Source organism: Pseudopipra pipra, chromosome 2 (assembly GCF_036250125.1).
Source record: "Pseudopipra pipra isolate bDixPip1 chromosome 2, bDixPip1.hap1, whole genome shotgun sequence".
NCBI classification, from domain to species: domain Eukaryota; kingdom Metazoa; phylum Chordata; class Aves; order Passeriformes; family Pipridae; genus Pseudopipra; species Pseudopipra pipra.
The window spans coordinates 87,683,830-87,699,784 of NC_087550.1; the positions used below are offsets into that span (position 1 = coordinate 87,683,830).

The 15,955-nt window shown below is 36.7% G+C and overlaps 1 protein-coding gene across 2 annotated transcripts in view; it reads right to left on the reverse strand.

Annotated features, from left to right (window-relative positions):
• Positions 1–15,955, reverse strand: part of MGAT4A (alpha-1,3-mannosyl-glycoprotein 4-beta-N-acetylglucosaminyltransferase A) — a 79,042-nt gene that overhangs the window by 46,387 nt on the left and 16,700 nt on the right. For both annotated transcript variants that reach the window (XM_064646263.1, XM_064646264.1), the window contains exons 3-4: positions 4,841–5,008; positions 2,221–2,361 (exon numbers count right to left, since the gene is read on the reverse strand). In XM_064646263.1, the coding sequence (XP_064502333.1) occupies positions 2,221–2,361; positions 4,841–5,008 (309 nt within the window). The remainder of the gene's footprint in view (positions 1–2,220; positions 2,362–4,840; positions 5,009–15,955) is intronic.

The following is a 15,955-nucleotide window of genomic DNA, read 5'->3' on the forward strand; positions in this document are numbered from 1 at the left end:
TCTCCATAGGGCCACAGGTCCTGCCAGGAGCTTGCTCCACTGTGGGCTTCCCACGGGGTCACAGTCTCCTTTGGGCATCCACCTGCTCTAGTGAGGTCCTCCACAGGCTGCCGATGGATCTCTGCTCCACCAGGAACCTCCATGGACTGCAGGGGGACAACCTGCCTCACCATTGTCTTCACCACAAGCTGCAGGGGAATTTCCACTCCAGCATCCATGGCACTACCTCCTCCTCCTTCTGCACTGACCTTGGTGTTTGCAGTTCTCTCTCTCATACTCCTTCACTCCTCTCTCCAGCTCCAATTGCCCTTGTGCAGTTTTTTCCCCCTCTTAAATCTGTTATTCCAGTGGTGCTGGTCTGGCTATTGGTAAACTGCTGGCATCCTCACACAGAAGCCACCCCGGTAGTCCCCCCGCCCCACCCCAAACATTGTCACACAAAACTCAACACGATAGGGAACAATCAACAACCACTGTATTAATCAGATAAGGTGCACCAAGTCTTAGAGAGTGATTCAACTTCCTAACTTAAGTTTTATTTTCAAATTGACATAACTATTCTTCACAACTCAAGTATTTAACTTCTCAGAAGTCATCTTTTTTTTTAAAAAAAACCCCACTGCTGAAAAACTCTATTACTTTCCTTGCACCTAGTTTTGGTTCTTCTAGAAAAACAAGTCCAGGGCATCAGAATTGCACAGAAATCCTCAACAAAATTTCTTGTCTCTGACAAAAGCACCTCAAATGCAAAGCAATACAGCCCCAGCTACAATGCTATTAACACCATCTTTCAGCTGGCCATTTGACTCCCGTGTTCCTTAACTTTTCCATACTCTTTCTTCTGCACCCTACCCTGAACACAGGGCTGGTTACCTGATGGGAAAACAGCAGATAACAGCAGGAATGCAGTAAAAGGATAAAGCAGACTTCATGAAGACAGTACCAGCATTCTGAGCCCCCTATGTGAAATGATTTACCACATCATAAATGTATTAAACAACTATTAATAATGTTGTTTATCCTTCCATATAGAGCCTGCTTTGCCTAGCAACTGCACATTAACAAGCTCTGAATTTTTAAAACAAACACTCAAATAATCACAGTGACCAGGAAAGGGAAAAGATGGGAAAATAATTTAAAACACTGAATTTCCTCCCACTGTTTAATTAAATAAATAAACCTGATTCCAATTTCTATTTTGTAATTCTAAATTTCTGTCATATATTCCCAGTGGGACATAATACAGGCTTCACTTAAAACAATAAAGGGATATTAGATTTCTCCTCCCTGAATAACATCAAAATAAAAGGTGGTTATAGTCAGAAAAATAAACCAATGGCTCAAGCCCACACATTTGTAATGCAGGCATGCCTTCTGTTAAAATAAGGAACAATCAAACTTACTGAAGTAATGTAAAAAATACAGGCCAAGAGTAACTACTGCTTGTTTCAAAAACAAGGAGGGGAAGGAAAAAAAAAAAGAAGGATCTAGTGGACAATAACAGAAGTCTTCTTTCAAGTCAGGTAGAACAGAGAGAAACAAGGATTTATTGGTGCGGCCTTCAAGCTTAGAGACACACACACACTTCGAGGTATAATCAGCCTGGTTTGGCTATATGCTCAAGAGTGGGATCCCATGTAGCTATCCTAATGGCCAAAGATCAGAATTTGTGAGGAATGGGAGGGAAAAAAAAAAAGGGAGATCAAAAGTATTGCAGCACAACACTGATTTTTTGTCCTCCTCCAATGACTGCCCAGATTTTATTGATGCAATTATATCTGATTATCCTAGTTTTTTCAACTCTAAATTTATACATTGAAATACACTGTTCAGAACAACAGAAACGTCAACACTAAAATAACTATATCCACATATGGTTGCCCCAGAAATCTGAAAAGCCAAAGGGATGTATCCATTAGCTGTTCAGAATCTGTAATGCTCAAACTTTGTTTCCTTCTAGTTACAAAAAATTCATCCAAACTAAATGCTTCTTAACATGTACTTTAACAGGGCGTGGGGTGTGACCGAGGTTATGCAGAAAAGAGCAAAGCTGAAACCAACCTCCTTTCATCTTGAATTCAGTGCGAATTCAAAGGATATCAATATCACACAAGTTAAATGAGACGTCCTTGATCTACCAAGTAATGCAGTAAATTATATTTCTAAAACTAGAAAGTCCTCCAGATATAAAATATGAAATAACCATTGTTATCAGCATACCTCCTGTCCTTCCAAGGCCAACCTGCACTGAGGGTTGAAGGCTTCCTTCATTTTTCAACAAATGAGGCAAATGGTAATAGATATTTGGCACTTGAAGAGATTTTCTACTTGTTAGCTCTTTCAACAATTTCAGCGTCTCATCTGCAAACATACAGGAAATCAGTAATGCAGAAAACAATATGAAGCCTTAAGCAATAGTAAACACTATAAAATTCCAATACTGGTCCTAACTGAGAGCCAGAACGCATTATACACTTTTCTGAGTCATTATATCTTGTGTACAAAGGAAGTATTTTCTTATTTTGATTTTTTTAATGCACAATGGCCAAGATTCTTTTGCACCTACCTATAACCTTGCTACAGATACGTAAGATTTACAGCAGTAACGTGAATTTACAGAAGTAAAGGATGCTCTACTTCTTTGGGGATTTGATAGGTTTGTGGTTTTTTAAAATGAATCAAAATGGGTGGGTTATTTATCTAGATTATTTTTTACTTGCACTTAGAGAGCTCATCACCACACAGCGATGCCACTGCAAATAACTTTTCAAAGCTACAAATACATATTGGAATACACTGCACAAACAGATTCAAAATAAAAATAGCATTAAATATACAACTGAGATTTTGAGTATTCCTACTTAAAAAAAAAAAATGCTAATGCGAATTTAATTTATCCATTAGAGTACTTAAAATAATTCTTGCTCTTTCTGGATTAACTGCCTCTCAGGATGTCCAGGTGGCTCTCAAAGTTGCAAACAACAGTTTTTAAACTCCCCTGCTGTGCATGTTGATTTTCTTGCATCAAGTGTGAAAACAACTCATTTCAAATGACACATATGATAGCATATGGATCTTTGAAAACTTATGGGCTTTATAATATCAAGTTAAGTAAAAAACTATACTTAAGGTTTCTAAGATAAAATTGTGAAGATGTGAGAAAAGTAATGCCGTAAATGTAATTCCTCTCAGATCCTGAGTGTAGCTTCTACAAAGATAGAAGAGTTTTGTTATGGATTTTGGTTTGGTATGTTTCAGGATTTTTCTGGCATTTATTTTTGTGTGAAACTAAATTCCTAACTCTCCAAATCTTGAAAAGCAGCTTGTAAATACATGCCATAAGTAGAGATGCTTATTTTAATGGATTCCAATACAGGTATATTTTACTTTTCCTGCCAACGTTTCTTTTAGCTTCAGCTGCAAAAACTGGAATAATTCTGTCAAAGTATGACAGCTCTGTATATGAATCAATAAAGATCTACATAAAACAATCCAGAACTCTTCCAGCTTCAAAGACAAAAAATGCTATATAATATTATGTATACTTAAATATATTAAACTTAATACAAATCTATCTAATATTATGCTCTGAGCACAAAAGCTCAGGAATTCAACTTCAGCTTACTTCCCACCATGGCCCAGGGGAAAAAGGAGGTCCATCCCAGTTGGGATCCAGACATGGTAGAATGTAAAAAATGTGAATCAGTATCAGAAGAGAAAAACTTCATATCACTATATTGCCTATAAACAAGCTAAGTAATTGCTAGAAAAAAATGTGGTAATAACTTAATCCTAAATCTAGAATCAAAATTACTTGACTTCCTCCATGGTTGTTCACTTTAACAGCAAAAGCATGCACACAGAATAGGAAGACAACATTTACAGCCTAAGTTAAATGTACCCCCTAAACATACAATTCCTAGAGATCCAGGGGACTACTGGGATCAGGATGGACAGGCCATTAGTATAGGACAGCAATTCATCATTAGTATCAGCACCACTCCCCCACCAAAAAAAAAATTCTATAGAAAATAGTAGCCTATAGAACAAATGCAAGTAGAAAACTAGTTTTTGACTTGCAAAACTCTTTGGTTTTAAATTCCTCATTAGGGAAGTACAGTGAAATTTCTGCATTTTCCAAATCAGGCCTCTTGCCAAAAACTTTATATTTATTTGTTATTCAATTTCCATCTAGAAAAATCAGAGTGACTAAAGCAGTAACAGTGTGATTTTAAAAGTTAATTCCAATAATCTGGTGAGTAGTGTAAGGTCATTCTCTAATACTGCCATACACAGCTCTCTAAACTTGAGTATCTGTCTCCAAAATGATTAAAAACTTCCAGAAGACTTTACCAGTTTACCATTTAATCACTATTTATTAAAAAGGCTGTTTTCTTACAAATCATAATACCTTAGTCTGTATGTTTTTACGTCTTCCAGTTGACTTTTAAACCTACTTGAATTGTTTCAAGTTCATCCATTTCTTCTGTTTCTCACCTTTCCCCTCAAACTCTCTTTAAAAACTCATGTAAACTATTGTTAAAATATATACAATATGTTAAATAAGTAACCAAGTAACCAAAAGTTCCAGCTTTGGGAGCTAGGTGTGAAGTAAGTATTCAGTCCCTAAAGTAATAAGAATGAAGGGTGGGTGAATCATTAAGAACAGAAATTGGAAAAAACATAAAACAAAAAAATCTACACCAGATATAACATATTAGACATTCTTTAATCACACTGCTGAACAGTTTCATTTGGCTTTCTTGGTAGCAATTTCTTATGCTATAGTAATAACAAGAGATATTGGCATTGCTGAGTTATTAAAATACACAGTATGTACCTGAAAAATTATTCATTGCATTCTTACTCCCATTTGTTTCTGCTACTGCACGCCTGAACTGCTCCAAGATAGCGTTCAGCTCCGAGGAGCGCTGCAGAGTGCGATGCTCAGCTATACGAAGACGTTCCTTCAAAGCATGAAATTCCCGCTGATATGCAATCAACTTTTCTAGAGAGAAAAAAGATGATCCTAGTTATTTTTGGAAACAAACACCTACCGACAGATTCAATGAGGGTCTAACACAGCTCAGCTTTGCAGCACCTGAAATCCAACCAAGAAGGGGTCAGCCCAGAACAATCCCACCTGAGGAGCTGGGCATTTACACAGCATACAGAGGGAAGAGCTGTACCAGACAGGGATGCAAAGTAGGCACTGAGGGGGGGTATACCCCTCATCACAGCCATAGACAGGGGCAACCTTTGAGTCCCGATTACTCAGCACCACAAGTCAATCATGAACCCATTCTTGGAACAGACACCCACAAACCCTTTCTTTTAAAAAGGCAAATGGGAGTGGTCCCTTACAAAAGCACAGGTTATGCCTCTCAAAAGACCCCTTTGAATACCTTGTAAGAATGAGTAGACCTTGACAGTATTTCAGACATATCAGTTTCAAATCCAAGTTTTAACCCAATGATATGGTCCATGCCTGAGAATTGAAGAACAAAACTTTTTATCAAAATTCTGCTAATGTTGGCACATACAGGTATTCTTTGAAAGGGGACCTAAAGGGAGAGGGAAACAGCAAAACTGATTTGCTGATATGTTCCCTATACCCTTTCCACCAGCAAAGTAAGTGTGTCTAGATTTTTCATCCTTCCTTCTTCCTATCGATAATCTCCTCGAATCTCCTGCTCTCCATCATCACTATCACTCTCCTTCAGCCAATCCGAAGATATGGAGTATCTTCAGTAATTTTATACCTCATAATCAACATTCCAACCACTCAGCTGATGTCCACACACATATCTTTTTTGTTATTTACCTATCCATTCCTAGTCTTTTAGTATTGCAATGGCAGAGAAGCAAAACTTCAGCAAGCAATTTGAATCTCTCCCTGTTGCTACATTACAGTAACACATGGGGTAAAAAAGGAATTAGAGTCAATTTTCCCTAGTAAATAAGGCTGCTTTTCCTCAAGTTCTTTCAATTTACATTTCTTTTTTCCTTTTTTTGTAGCTGGGATGTACTGTTCTGATTATGTTTAGAAAATATAATTAACTAAAAAGCCCTGTTTCGAAGACAGAAAAATAAAAGCATAGTTCACTACCTCTTAAAAACATTTCCCTTGCCAGCCTTATTTTCCTTTTTTCATTAAAACCAAAGGGTTATTGCTTTTGTGCCAACAAACCCAGAACACAGATGCTGGCCCACAACAACAGTGCTAGGCACACTGCACACAGCTGACTGAATCCAGACTGCTATTTGAAACAGGAATTGGTGCTTTAGTCTGCAGCATTGAGAAAACTAGGAAAATTTTCTGGAGTTTCTGGCATGTAGGACATCCTTACTTGCCAGTGATAACTAACAAAGTAGTTCAGTGCTGATGCTTCCAGTGAACTGTACTGGTATTACATTTATGGTACTTGAGATCTCAAAAGCATTGATTACTGTAACAAATACCAGACAACAAGTAGCCAACTTCTCATGGTTGCTTCAACCAGCAGATGTATCTGGGTTCAAGAGGCTACTCTAAAAAGATGCATAAAGTCCTGACACCTATCCTTCAAAAATGTATGACTGATGTTTTTTTTTAAGTAGGTCACAATATTATTCAGTCAAGTAAAACCAGAAAATGCTAACATCACAAATACAGTAAGATTCTAAGTCCACTATCCTATGAGTATTTTTCTAGTTATTTATGCAAAATGAAGTAAAAAACTGTTCCTTGAAAGAACTTTTTCCTAAAACACATCTCTAATACTACCAGACCTAGCACTTTTCATGGTTTTGGAGACTGATATGTAATTTGGCTTTTTGGTACTTGTTTTATAATATGACTGCCTGTACTATTAAACAAAATTTAAATTTCTGACAGTTATATCTTTAGCATACTTTCAGAATTTCAAAGGTCAACTGCTCAGATACTTATCACTTACAAACAAACAAAAAAACCACAACAGCAACATCAAATGTTATCTCATACCGAAAGGCACTTTTAAAGGAGAAAATACTTCTTAGACTCTTACAGTATCACCACCAGTGGTCACCACCTGTCCCAGACTTTAGAAAAGTACCCCTTAAGGCATCAGGATTTTATAAATACTCTGATTTTTCAGAGTTCCTGACTCCTGAGGACTTGGGAACGAGCCAACAAATTTAATAACCTATTTTTACTGGAGAAGCTTCTCCAGAAATTCAAGGCAGTCTTTCTGAAATGTGTATGTATGATGAAAGGCCAAAGTTCAATTAGAGTTTAAAATGTCCAGTGCTGTATCTGACAACAAGAAGGACTTTGCTGAGTACATTAATAGCAAAAGGAGGTCTAAAGAAAACATTGGACCAATACTTTTTTATTACAGTCACCTGACTAATAGGGTTGAAGACAAAGAAGCCTCTATCTTCCATATTTTTAGCCTCCATCTTCTTCCTGAGATCCAGTGACAGTACACATGGGAACGGCTCAGAGATGTGCCAGGGTAGGTTCAGACTGGACATTAGGAAGCATTTCTTCACTGAGAGGGTGGTCAAACCCTGGAACAGGCTTTCTGGAGAGCCTTTCTAGAGTATTTAGGAGGCATCTGACAATGCCCTTAATAATATGCTTCAGGTTTTGGTCAGCTCTGAAGTGGTCAGGCAGTTGGACTAAATGATTGTTGGTAAGTCCTTTTCAACTGAGATATTCCATCCCGTGACAAATTGACTTGTAAGCATTGTATATACAAAAAGTAGTCAATAGAGTAGCTGATATTTTCAAAATACATTTGGTCATTTAGTGTTTTATTGTTCAGATGTTTCTCTAAAACCTAAAGAAATTGATTTCTTGTCAAAAAGTATGCAAACACTTTTTTTCATTGCTGTTACAGTAAAAAGAAAAACACTGAGCCTAAAACCACAGAGGAAACAGAGATCAGTGGTCACCACGATGAAAAAAGTTTCTTTTTCTACAATATTATGAATCACTTTTCTTATGCTGAAATCTAGAGTAATTTAAAAAAACAGAAGAAGGAATTCAGACAGTAAGTTATTGGCCCTACACAGATGATGGAAGAATCCCTCGAACAGCAGCTGTAGCCAATATCACACATTTGGCATCCAAGAGTTTCAGCATACAGGCATATTTTTATTTAAGAATAATATACTATTTTACATTGAGATGAGAAGGTGATGTTTTTCCACACTTTGGTCTGGAAGGCAAAAAGATCAAATAAAAATAACCAGCCCTCATACTTCAAATGAAAATATCTTGTTAAGAAATTACTTGAGAACTGAAAGCACTAATTCTTCATCATTTTCCTCTTAAACTGTAGTTGGTTCAGCAAAACTGCAGAAGTTAAAACCTAAATATTTTAGCTGGCCTGATGTTGCTCACTTCTTGGAAAGCTAACACTATGTCAACTCAATCAGTACTTTATCAACTTTTTCCCCTTGTTGCAAGATACTCTTGTAAATATGGAGAACCTAGAATGTAGACAAGCTCATTTGAAACTTGACACAGTATCTTGAAAAGTAAAAATTCAAATCAAACTATGGAGGTCTGCAAGTTTTTGACCAGAGATGAAATCTCAGCTCTCAGCCTACTCTTCCGTCTCTGGGTTATTTACAGTTCTCCTACTAAACAACAGGTAAAAAAAAGGCATTCCAAAAAGACACCATTTGCCTAAGCTGTAAACTCAGTCCACTCTCCACTTAGCCACAGACAATCTTGACTACATAATTTGATTTTTTTTTTCTCCAAAGTTAGACAACTCACAAGCAAAGTTTTAAACCAAATGGCTTACTTCCTAAGCTCGGCGTGGAGCTTCTGAATACATCTTAGCATACATCTAATTTCTTAGTTCAGGCTTTTGTACTTCTTGTCTAATCTGTTTATGTACTTCAACCCATGTTTTTACTTCGGCATAAAAAAGGACATAAAAGTAAAGGAACAAGAAAATATGCTGTAGTTTGAATTTAGAAAAGCATTTTGCAGGTTATCTCAGCTCAACTGAAATAGAAATAGAAGACTGAACTGCAGGTACATTACTGGCACTGGCAGAATACTTGCTGTATTCTAATTCCAAATGAAACATCCATGGAACAAGAAAACAGAAAAAAATACCCTGGAAATACAACCAAACGATTCTAAGGCTATTTAGTTTCAGTGTCAATAAAAATCATCCACAGCTTAGTTTTTTGTTCATGCTACTTTTTTAGCAAAAGGAAAATTGTTTACGCCTCAAGCCTGTCAGTGTTTAGGAGGCATTTGGACAATGACCTTATGAACATACTTTAGCATTTGGTCAGCCCTGAAGTGGTCAGGCAGCTGGACTAGATGACTGTTGCAGTTCCCTTCAAACTGAAACAGTCCTTTCTTTCCTAACATGAAAACTACATGAAGAAACTACCTTGAGTGCACTTCTAAATTGAGTGCAGACATTTATAGAATCACCAAACTTCTTTGTTACATTGCACTAGGGAAAGGAGGTACAGATACCACATAATCAGAGATGTATTCTGACCCTATAGAGACTTCTCTCTCAAGAAATGAGCTAAACAGTGGACAAAGAAAAAGGGATAAAAACCATATAAAAGGGAAGTTGGCATTCCTGGCAATCTCTGCAAAATGTCTGACTCCATGTAGCCTACAACAGCCACACTATGATACCCTGTGAATCCAGTAAAAACCCTGCCACTCCCTACATGAAAAAAAAATAATAATCTCTGTCTGCTGTATAATATACACACCCATTTAGGTTTGTTTTGGGGTGGAGGGATGTTGTAGAAAAGGATTGCATGAAGACCCTTACAAGCCCCAAGAATGTTTCAGTGACTCAGTATTGCTATTCTTCCTCAGGGAAAGCCTTTCACCGTCTGCTAAAAGCAGCACCACCTACAACATAAAAAGCAGTATGAAAGCTTTGCAAGCTGTTATTTATCTTATCAATCAAGCAGGTTCACAAACACATTAAGTCACAGGCTATTTTCACAACTGGAAATTGAACATATTGAACTAAGGTGGCTGTATTCACATAAATAGATAAATAAATAAATAGGCAAGCTATAATTTACTCAAGAGCTCTATGTTAGTATGGCTGGTTGTCTCCAAAGGCAGATGCATCAGACAAGAAGATCAGAAAAAGCTTTATGACCTTCCCATATCAAGAGCAGGCAGTGGAGCTTTCGTTCAAAGCACAAATCAGCTAAATACCCGAAGTGATGGATCTGCCACAAGACAAAAAGGTAGCCAGCCATAGACTTGGCACTCATAAAAGACAGCAAGACAAGCAGAGAGCTTACCTTTACCAATTAATTGTCAGCCTGATTTATATTTCCTGCCCTTACCCAACTGAACCATTGAAACCTCACCCCCTTTTTTCATTAAATAACAACAGGAAGAATTGACTGCATCTGACACACAGACAAAAGACTTTAGCTGTAAACAAAGCATTGCACACAAATATTCCATGAGTAAAAGACATAGAGAAGGAACAGATACTTGATGCAACAAGACATCTCCTCTATACAAGAGGGGAATATTTACATAATTATTCAAATCAACAGTGTCTGACTGGCAATAGTTCTAAATTCACCAATGTAACAATTAAGTTTTATGGCCCCCTCTAATGACAACCCCTTCAGTTCTCACAAGTTGAAGGTTCCAGAGCAAATGTCTCATTTTCTGCATACTCTGTTGAAGAGTTATTAAAATGCCATTAAATAAATGCCTGAATCTAATTCAGGTATTTCTGTGATTAGTCATGCCACAACTCATTTGCTCCCATTATAAAAACCCTACAGTAGTTACCATCATGCCATGGATCAGAGACACTAACAAGTTTTATGTATTAATTCATTACACTTGCATCAAGGATGTTGATCAGTTTACATGTTGATAAAAAATAGAGGTCTTAATGGACAGAGTGCTTCCACACTGGGTTTTATATAGAGTCAGTGGGTATAGAAAGAGGAGGTTACTCTTCAGTGAATTAGGGATTTGTCAGCATGCCAGCCAATTCAATCTGGCACAGTTTTTACAGGAACATTTCTTTGTTTGAGCTACATAAGGTAAAAAAATTAGTTCTGCACTTCCCATAAAATCCATTCAGATGCTTTATGTGATCCATGAAGTTGTAATATCAAGGACACCAGTATCCAGTAAGTCATGACAATACCCACACTTCAAAGATATACTCAAGATGTATTTTTTAGACCATGTTTGGTCCATAATATCCAAGTATCTTCCAAGCTATCACATTTGTAGTATCACTGATCAAAGAGTCACCTTCACAAACAGATATCCTTTTAAATCCAAATCCTGCTACACTAATATGTGATAGCACTGGAAATAATTTAGTCTATCAAAAAAAAAATCTGAATTCCTTCAGCAAATAAAAAGAAATTCTTACTACACAAGCACTTAAGTAATTCTCAACTTCATCTTATAACTGACACCTTTTTTGACAAAGGCTAGATTTCCTCTTTTGCATGGGTTTTGCAAAATGAACTATCAGTACAAGTACCTAATGGTGTGATACAAAATTCTGCTCCTACTGCATGGTACAATCCACATAAAGATGCACAGACAATACATAGTGGTATTTACTAAGAAAATGTAAGCATTGCTCCCATTGCCCTTTGGAAGTGACTCCAGAGCTCAGAAGATATTCATAAGGCACAAATCAAGCACCGCATTCTCATATGTCCAGCTGAGAAGAGGCGAGCAGAGGAATTGTCAAACCAATCACACAAGCGTAGACAAAAAGCTATGTCCACACAAGAGAGATATTAAAGATGTTCCAGACTCCTCCTGTGACATTTAGACTTATAAAAACAGTAAAACATTGTAGCAAGCTGAGATAATTATCACGTGTCAAAACCTGTATGTACGCACAAATCATATTCATAACCAGAAATTTTGAACAGTGAAGAGTAAAGAAAGTGCTAACAAAATTTCCTCCCAAAAATCAAATCTCATCTGTGCTTACAAGTCAGATTCTGATTTCCTCTCAGAACTGGTCAAAAGCTGATATATGGTGTCCTTGAAATGTTACAATATATTACCACGGTTGACTACTCAACATAAGCTTATTAGCTCCCCCGGTCTTAAAGTGAAATTAAAACCTTTTATAAACAAGTTATGATGAGTTACAAAATCTGAAGCAGAAAAGCAATCAACCATGCAAATACGGAATAAAGCAGTACACTGTAAATGCTAACAACAGACATGCTATAAATAAAAGCTCTTAAGAAAACTGCTCAAGGTCAAATTTTATCAGTACTCTTTGAACACTTGATCCTATGGGCTTTTTTAGTTACAGAGTTTGTAGCTATGCCCATTCATAAAGCTATTTTATTATTTTGAAGGCATTAGAGAATATGCAATTGTTTTATAATACTCTGTGAAATTAAAGACAGAAATTAAGGTAGATGATTCACATACAAAAAAATACATCCTACTAATCATAACAAAACATTTTTTGCATCAGGAAACAAACAAAATCAAGATGCAAGTGGACAAGTCATTCTTTTATCTCTAATCTTGTTACTCAAACTGAAGGGTCATTTTAGCAATTCAGTATTTCAATCTACCAAAACAACCCAGTAGAGCTACTGTTTATTGCCCTTGTTTTCCACATAGTAATGTACTTATTAGGATCAGAAGTATTTTAAAGAGTGCTTATTCAAGAGCTCTCATTGTGAAGAACAGCTTGTTTTTGAGTGAAGGTTTTGCAGGATTTCCTGTTTTTAAAAAATAACTCAATTTTGATTACTTAATTTCTCATTGCAATTTTTTCACATTTTGTGCTTCAAGGACCTCTATAAGCAAAATAATGTGGTTTTTTTCTCTCCAACTAATCACCAGCACAAGTCTGAAGCACTTGCTTTGAAACTTTCAGGGCCTGATCCAGTCCAGTCTAGACACTTTTGTTTAAACATTCCTTTCCAGCAGGAGCTGAAGTTGTTTTCTCTAAAATTTTTAAAGCAATCTGAATATGATCCTTTGTAATATCAACTGGCAAAACCTTTCTATTTTGAACTGTAAATGTCAGAATCAGTTTACCTGTAAATATTCCCTCGAAAAAGTAGAACTCTCTGCCTTCTCAGAGACTTCACATATACAAAGAAAGCAGAAAAATGGGAGTACAAAACAGATCAGACTCTGAAATCCACTTCCCCTGCCATTTTTTTCTATCTTTAACATAAATACACTAAAAATTATGCAGCTTATCAATCAAAATAGAAGCATGAAGTGATACATCAGGCAGATTGGTTTGTTTAATTTTTTTCTAAAAAGTCACAGAATAAAACATTTTCCTAGAGGAAAAACAATCCTAAGCAATCAAATAGTCAAAGAAGCCAAACTAGAAAGGTGGCAACTGATGACTGATTTACTTAAGGGGTATTTTCATAGCTGGACAGAGCAACCAGGAACAGTCTAAATGTTTCCAGATGCAATTACACACCTTTGCATCTAGATACAAATTTTTCAATACAGAAAGATCACAACTTAGAAAATTTCCTACATGGTCATAAACCCCATTATCATACCACTCTCAAATCTCCAATGCTGAGGGCTGACAGGGGGTCTGAACATTCCTCTGGATAAAAGGAATAAAAAGAATAATATATCAGAAAATCCAGACACCCACGACTAAGGAGGTCAAGTCAACAGAAGCATATGGTGTTCTGTCTGTGCACTGGCCTCAGACAATAAGGATAATTAAACACATGATTTGTTTGAGAAGAGTACTGGCAGCACTTGAGCTGAAGGTCCTCCTTTAAAACAGAGAACAGCAAGCTACAGTGATGGGGAAAAACAAACAAACAAAAAAAGAAATCTCACATTTGCAAATTATTTGTCCTGATCTGACTGTTAACTTGACTAGAATTCACACTTCTTTGCCTAGTAAACAACACTGCCCAGGACTATAGATAAATATAAACCTCAGGGCTTTTTAGGTTCCAGATTTTTATTTTATTCCCAGTGCTAAGAAGCACTGTCACCTCTGTTGGCATTTCTTCTTTAAAGGGAAAGTGATATAAAAAGGTCACTGAAATCATAGCCTAAATCAGTCCCACAATAAGCAATCAGTATTTAACACATCTCTAGCCCTGAATAGAAACACTGAGGAATAAATAAAAGCTTCATAGATTCTATTTCCAAAAAGCAAAGCGGTACAACAAAAATTACTGCAACTTCTGTTGTAGACATTAATTGTATGAAGAGTTCAATTTCAGAAATTAATAAAAGATAAGCTCAGCTAAGTATACAAAGCATTGAATTCACATAACTTGGGTATTGACACTTTACAATGAAAAAAAATTACCTTCAAATAACTGTTACTAAAATCTCCCACTTGGACATTTCTTACACGTCTTGCAGAAGGACTTAAAGTGTACAACAGTGCAAAAGAGATTAGGAAACCTTCAACACCACAGTATTACCTCAAAAACAGGAACACAATTTACGGGGACAGCTTCTACAAAGATCATTATGTCATGGTTATTTTTTTCAAACTCACCGCCAGTCAAAAAGCAAGGCTATAATTCTGTACTGCTCAAGTAAGCACAAAGCTCCAGTTTAAGGAAACATTACAATCATAGCACTAAAACACACCTTTAAGATAAAGGACAGGTCAGCATCTAGCCTGTGTTCTTGGCAACACTGAAAGACTAAAAGCACATTGGCTAAAAGAAAGCATTTCCATTGCATTGTTTAACACATTAAAATAAAACAATCCATTCTACATTTCTGCAGAAACGTGTCTATTAAGCATACATTTTGCATCCATTTACATTTGCTTCCATCATTTAGTTTATATATGTGTATATATATACACACTTTATTGCTACCAATAAACAAGAATATCTTCTAAAACCCACATAATAATTAATTACACTAATTTCTGACAAGATAAATCAAAGAAGCCATAACCACTTATGCTGATCCTACCAACATGTGGCTTTATAATCAGCATCTCTGTAGGGTATCATAATTTCAACTTTAAAATAATTACAAAAGCTAATCTTGGTAAAACACAGTTCTTTCACATCTGTTAAAAGAGAACAAGAAACAACCCCTTCATCTGAAATACTTACAGATTTGCTGACAATGTAAACAAATGCAATTACCTTTTAGGTAATTCAACGCCTTACAGCCAGTTTAACTACAAGTCATCTGTGACATTATATGTTTCTCCTCAGATATCAGTCAACACTTTCAGCTGCTTTCTACAAACAAGCACATTAACCTATATTAAGATATTAAAATATTCATGCTATCCAGTGGTTTCAAATTCCTGGGGAGTTCTTTTGCGGCGGGTTGTGGGTTTTTTGGGTGGTTTTTTTTTAAGAAAAATATTTCTCTGCATACCACCTTTTTATAACCTACTGAACTTCTAATTCCATTTACTAACACATAAATTCTGTTACTCTGCTGTAACAGAATTCATGAAAGTGAGGTCTTTGATCCTCCTTGTTACTGACTTGGTAAGTTAAAACTGGGAAAAGGATTTGAAGGAGAAAAGAAGTTCCTAGAAAATTACCAATTCGGTAATCGTTCAAGCTACCCCTAATCCTGTCACTCACATCTTGCAAATAGCCAGACTTGTGCAAAACATTTGACACTGTCCTGCACAACATCCTTATCTCCAAACTGCAGAGACATGGATTTGACAGATGGACCACTCTGTGGATAAGGAATTGGCTAAATGGTTGCACTCAGAGTTGCAGCCAACAGCTCGATGTCCAAGTTGAGACCAGCGACAAATGGTGTTCCTCAGGGGTCAGTACTGGGACCAGCACTTTTTAACATCTTTGTTGGTGATGCGGTCAGTGAAATGAGTGCACTCTGAGCAAGTCTGCCAATGACACCAGGCTGTGTGGTGTGGTCAACATGCTGGAGGGAAGAGATGCCATCCAGAGGGACCTGGACAGGCTTGAGAGGTGGGCCTGGGTGAACTGCATGAAGTTC